The 6457-nt window shown below is 39.6% G+C and overlaps 1 protein-coding gene across 1 annotated transcript in view; it reads right to left on the bottom strand.

Annotated features, from left to right (window-relative positions):
- The window catches only part of LOC138019723 (thyroxine 5-deiodinase-like), a 4731-nt gene extending 1539 nt beyond the window's left edge, over positions 1–3192 (bottom strand). Inside the window, exons 1-2 of the mRNA XM_068866599.1 lie at positions 2671–3192; positions 1–1136 (exon numbers count right to left, since the gene is read on the bottom strand). The exon at positions 1–1136 is cut by the window's left edge and continues 1539 nt beyond it. Coding sequence (XP_068722700.1) covers positions 873–1136; positions 2671–3150 — 744 coding nt within the window. The 5' untranslated portion in view covers positions 3151–3192 and the 3' untranslated portion in view covers positions 1–872. The remainder of the gene's footprint in view (positions 1137–2670) is intronic.
- Between the last annotated feature and the right edge of the window lie 3265 nt (positions 3193–6457).

The following is a 6457-nucleotide window of genomic DNA, read 5'->3' on the forward strand; positions in this document are numbered from 1 at the left end:
GTTGTTTGATCGAATGTTTGATGGCCTTCAAGTTTTATCAGACACGACCGAAGACGATCAAATAGGACCAAACAATGTGGCCAAACGGTAACATGAAGTTTGGTCAACAAACAATGTTTGATGTTGTTTGATCGCCAAACATTTCCCGTTTGTCCACGCCCTTATGCAACTTATCGGGATGCCTGCTAGACTCAAGTCTAAAATAGAATGACAAACAAATAGATTAAATGCGGACAGTTAGCTGCTACAGTTATCCTTGGAAACTGAGTTATCTCTGTTTAATCCGTGGTGAGGGCGAGTGAAGTTTTCAATTCGAAGTAGAATGTTCGTCACTGCTCGAGGGAGCTCTTGTTACTTCAGTTTTAGGCTCGATCTTTCGAAACATTTTTTTAAGATGATTGCACGAGATTTGAAGACAATTAAAAATAAAGGAAATTCAGAAATGATGGAATAGCTTGGGGCCGCAGCGTTTTTTGTTTTGGTTTTTGTCTTTGTCAGAATGCACCATGAAAATCTCAAAACTAATCCCAAAACTACAAATACCTCATTTTCAACGTCGTTTTTTAAAGCAATTTGAATCGAAGCCCGCGACGCTTTAATTAATCCCATAGAAAATATACATTTTCACAAAAGAGAGAGAGGGCCTTTTTTATTGAGTCAATTGCTTTAGTTTCCAGGGATTTGAAAGAATTTATCATACATATCTTATAATAGTTAACCATATTCTCTCTAAAATGAATTAATGTCCACGGACATTAAAAATACAAAAGAATCCTTAATTGCATGGAGGTTATCAGTCTGCTATCCAAGTCTGTTTCAGATCAATAGCACAATTTGGGACAGACAAATCAAAGTTAATCATGTCTTTTCCCTCATGCTATCCTTTGGCCTGCGAATTTCTCAAGCCAAACCCTAACCTCTTGAGTATTGTATGACATGGGTCCAGGTCCTCCTTGATAAACGATTTGAGATTCTCGGATGATATACAGTCTTTCAGGGCTTGCACCATACGCCAAGTTCGCTGCATCGAGCATGCTGTCTACTCTCACTGTACAAGGTGGATTGTGGGATAACAAAAAACGAGCGGCCGCACATCTTTCTTCTTGTGTACGGTGCTTGGGGATGTTGTAATTGTTCTGCATGAAAGCAAAGAGATGAAGTCGTTGACAGGAAAATAACCAGAAAACAAGTCTTTCTAATACACGAGAGGTTTTCCTGATGGTGGAAGGGAAAATAATATAGAAGGGAAAAGACTAAAAACTGCATTCATTCCTAATTTGAAATATTTCTAGAACATTCAATCGCTTTAGATTCTTTGAAACACCAAAAACTGACTTGATGTAAAGCAAATGCAAAATCGCCAGTGCTCTATACATGAAGATCACGGTTATAATAAGGAAAAAACATGCCATAGAAATAAAATAAAATGGCGCAAGTCGTAGAGAATTCATGCCTTTTAAAACAACAAACGATTTTGCAACAAGTATCAATTTTGACCTACATGTTAAGAGATCTTCAGGAGGATTTTCATTATCCAGAAATTTATTTCAGTAAAGCAAGGCTACGAAAAGAACTTACGCAAAAGGCTTGTAAAAAAAGTGAAGGAAAAATAATAATAAAGTTTGCATGAAAGGAAGTCTTCGTATCCGGTTAGGAGCACGCACATCCTTATGGAAGGCCAAAGTTCCCTTAAATATGAGAGATAAACCAAGAACGTTCGGTAGACAATACACTAAAGACGAGATTTCTTTAACGAAAATGAGATAATCTTATGATTCCTTATCCCGTTTTCCCATTTGAGACCAACAGAATAGAAAATGTGAATAAGGTTTGATTACGGATGACTGCCTGAGAAAGTGAAGCAAACTGGAGATTTCAATTTTAAGCCTTATTTACGTAATGTTATATTTTCTATGAGTAGAAAGGTGTGTTTAATAAATTCTGTCAGTTTTTTTTACTGGAGAAGGCTGCTTTCACGATGGTCTTTGCAGCCATAAAAAATCAATGGTTTGAAACAAATCACGTAACATCCAATCTCCACATACCAGAACACGTATTTTTGGGGGAAAGGGGTTTCTTAGTATTTATTCAGTATGTCAGTCTCTGAATGGAAAGATATGTTTGTAATGTGAGTCAATTTTTTCTAGAGGACTGCAAATAAAATGGAGAGCCTTGAACTAACCTCTTACATCTAAATCCTCAAATCTTTTCACTTATAAACTCATAAAATTCCGAAAGAACTGGCTCCTTAGATTGAACTTGTCATCATCATAAAGAAAACTTAGCACTTTTTGAATTAGATTAGTCCGCGTCAATTCGTTTGTGATCGTATCTCGTCGAAGGTTATTTAACATTCAAAACATTTCCATTAAGAAATGTTAATCTGCACTTGCTAATACTCTTATAGATCCGACAGGCAACTAACTATGGGCTGACAAGAGAACGAAAAAAATAAAAAAGATGTCTTTTAAAATGGACCAAACCATGCAATCTGGTTCTACTGTAGGTTACTGTGCTTTCCATTTGTGGATCATTTTTCAGAGAAAAAAAATTTGACTACCTGTTTTGGAATCATGTCCGGCGAATCATGTGGGTGGCTGTCAGTGCTTTCCGGGAAATTTTAAAAAGTGCGATAAAAATTATAGTACCAGTAAGTAACGAGGACCTAACCTTGAGTGCCCAGCCGTCGGATGGATGTGCTTCTTCAATGTATACGATCACGAAGTCTGCAATATTGGAAAAATCATGAACAATTTCACCGAAGTCACGTAACTTCGCCATAAACGGCTGTCAGGTCGAGCTACCGAAGTTCACCACCAGTGGACGGCCTCGCTTCGAGCAATCTAGCAGACGAACGCACGTCTTCCCATCCAAGGAAAACAGGGGGGAATTGTAGGCCTTGGTGCCAACTTTGGTTTTCTTATTAATGTCCAGGTCAATACACCTCCACAGACCAGTTAGCATTTGTCGGCTGAACATAGATTCCCAGTAATCGTCCTGGGACATTTTGAGCCCGAACACGGTGTCTATGAAATTAGAAACGAGACGTTTGAAAAACGGAAACACCCTTAGAAGTGTCCCAAGAAAAAAGACAAAAACAAGAAGATAGTAGATCGCCAAAGAGCGCACTTTTTGGATGACAAACGTCATCCCTGCGTGCCTACTCGACGCAACGTATGCTCGAGAAAACTGAATTTGTGAGTAAGTCGAGAGCTACTCTTATACAACATTTGTTTGTACTGATATCATTCAACTCAGGAAAAGGTCAACAGGTTTCACTAATTCGGCAGGATGCAACAACAGAATCATTGACCAGGGTGTGCGTATTGCCATTACAAACACTGTTCCTTTTCTCGAAATCTGCGTGTCTCTTTTTCTTAAAAAAAAAAAAAAAAAAAAGAATTTTGGAGTCCTAACACGGCAAGTTACATAGTTGTGTCATGTTGTGGTCCGTCGCTGATAAATTTGAGGATAACGACGTAAAACTGAAATCTTTCTGATAAATCATATGAATAGTTCCGGTGACGTTTGTAATCCTTCAAAACCCTTTTCCAACCGAGTTGAAACCATCCGTCCTGTGTCGAAGTGAAGAGTGACAGCTGTTTGGGCCAATTTGGTGGACACGACTTTTGCTCTATTTTTGTGTTGGATCTAACTATAGCCGCGTTGAAAGCTCGGTTGACGATTTGCGTGCGAAGACAGGGAGCGTGAGCGGCTGAAATTGATCACAGTGCGAGCAAGGTCATGACCAATTTTGTATTTACCTGTCTCTCAAGCCTTATTATATAAGCTACAGCCAAATTGTGTTTTGATTGTAATCAGAATTCAAGGAAAGTCTTAAAGAAGCTGCGAAGACCTTTCAATGACTTGTAAACGATAGTGTAAAGTGCTGATTTTCTCAGATCAGTGAGGTTTTAGATTCTGATCTCCGTAACCGCTGGGCGCAAGATGGGTCGAACGGCAATTTGTAGGTTAGACGGTGAAGGCGGGAAGCGAGCTGGGTTTCCTTTCACTTGAGAAATGCCGCTGTTATCTGTAGGGATTAAGGATGTAGGCATGAGTTAGCTTATATTTTGGGCGCTATCAGCGGAAGGTTTATCATGATTATGTGTAAAACAACTGCTGCACGAGATGGCACAGAATTCTCGAGAACTGAAGGGTTTTAAGACGAAAAGGACTTCTGGCGCTCTTTGAAGTTAGGGTGCGCACATATGGTCACGAGTACATTTGAAAATCAAAAAAATAAATAAATATCGAAAGATAAGAAAAATTCAAAACTTACCAATGTGAATGTCGGCACATTTTACAATAGAAACAAGGAAGATTTTCGTTTCTTCCGATTCTTTGTCAAGTAATTTGGCATTAACGTTCTGTACCGAGGAATGATACAACAACAAAAACTTGCAGGTTCGATTCGGAAAACCGCAAAAAATTGTTTTCGTTCGCATGGCAGACTCTTTATTGCACATGGCAGGAAAAAAAAATTTCCTCACGAAACGGTGCTAGTCGCAAAAGAGCAGATTCGAAAAAGAGTACAGGCCCCTGCACGAAAAGACTGATTGTTAAGAGTGTTTTCTGATTCACATGAGTATATCGCAGTAAGTCGCAAATACAGGAAAGCAAAAATTAAGAATTGTCGAATTGTTCAGTTGAAAAGAAAGTGCAACAATTTGAAGGAACAGTTGCATGATAGCGTTCTCGCATTCTTCTGGAGGAGTATATGTCATCTTCGAAGTGTGTTAAATTGAATGCGTTGTAGATGATAGTTCTTCCAAATGCCCGGTCTGGCCGGTCAGTTCTGTCAAATGGAAAGTGTCCTTAGCCTTGCAATGTTGAGTTGAAAAGCTGCTGCAAATGTCTGAAATTCGACCATCAAACAGTCTATTCTCGAAAGAAATTTGCAAGAAATGACCACACTTCAGAAATCGTAGTAAACCGGTGACATGAATTCATGCCGGCCATTCAGATTGTACGGTTTTTTCACGGATACCTTAACGAAGAGGTGAAGAAATTGAGAGGAAATTGTCGTAACATTGCAGCATGTTAAGGAGCAGTACCCACGGCTCATATAGCATCGAAGCAGTTCCGTGTGTCTTTAGTACGTGTCAGGTCACATCACAATATATTTTCCGTCGCAAACTGCAATGCAGTTCAAACGGAAACGTCACTCGTTAGCAAGCGCCGCTCGAATATCTTAATTCTTTGGGTGGAAACGCAAAATTGAAAATTCGCCTCTCAACTGAATTAGGCTAGCAGTGAGCAAGGAAGTAAGAAGCCAGCGAAAACACGCGACAATATAATCCCGGACGTGAGAATGAGAGCATTATCGCAAACAATGCATCTTTTCAACAAAGTCATTCATTCGCGTGTCCAGCGCCCACATTGTTGTGGATTCGGATATAACAAAGGAGAGCGATGAAATCGCTTGTTGTGCTAGGGTTGGGCTTCACTTTGTCCGGCTCTTGGACGCCCTGAATACAGAAAAATCGAATCACTTTCTTTCTCGCCACGTCCAAGTCATTCAATCATACTACCCCGAAATTCTGTATCACTTTGGTTACTTTTGTAAGGTTACATTTCGTTCCTTTTAGCCCTTTTTGCGGTGAAAAGTACTGACACTTTTATCGTAGGTCGAGGGGATAGTATCCCCTGGTTTACTTTTAATAGATATTGAATTGATCTATTTGAATTCCTTCAAAGAAAAACTTCCGGCAAACTGTGATACAATCGGACTTAATGCTGCTTGATGCTAAAAATTGGTCGCAATTGTGCTAGTGGGCAGTGGTTTCTATCCACCCAAACCCTTCTAAGCTACTCTTTTGAAAATTTTCATTTAGTTATCAGTGCTGTGAACAGACGAGAGTATGTCCCTATAACATAATACCAAATGATGAGTAGTTCTTCTGTTTTTATGCCATGCAGAGTGTTTCTGAAACTTTAGGAAGGTTGAACGTGAGCCAAAATAGGATCTCAAACAAACCCAACCCGCTTCACAAACTGCAATCACAGTCAAAAGTCGTTGGAATACGTACCCACCCCCTTTCCTCCGTGCAATATTGGGTAGCGCGATGCACCCAAACATTGTAAATTTTTACAAAAATTTCGTTTTATCAACGGAATTGATAAAATACTACTTGCACACCGACGCCGCACCACAGTTTCTTTAGAAACTACCCCCCTTCACTCATTTATTGTAACTGTTCAGTGCGCTTTAGTTTCTAAACAACATTGAAAGGTGGGACAGGGAGGGATGCTCGATTAATTTCGTCAGTTTACCAACAATGTGTCACTGACTGTGGGTTTGCAACTGCTCTGCATACTCGTGCGTAAGCTTTTCCTGCATCTGCCTTCTTTGTTTTACGTCTCGGAAGTGAAAGTATGAAAAGTTAATCGATTTCCTCGCGTTTAGTTCATTTTGAGACTTACCGGAAACTGTCTTGCATTTGCATGGCATATG

This window comes from Montipora capricornis, chromosome 10, assembly GCF_036669925.1.
Source record: "Montipora capricornis isolate CH-2021 chromosome 10, ASM3666992v2, whole genome shotgun sequence".
In the NCBI taxonomy this organism is placed as follows: domain Eukaryota; kingdom Metazoa; phylum Cnidaria; class Anthozoa; order Scleractinia; family Acroporidae; genus Montipora; species Montipora capricornis.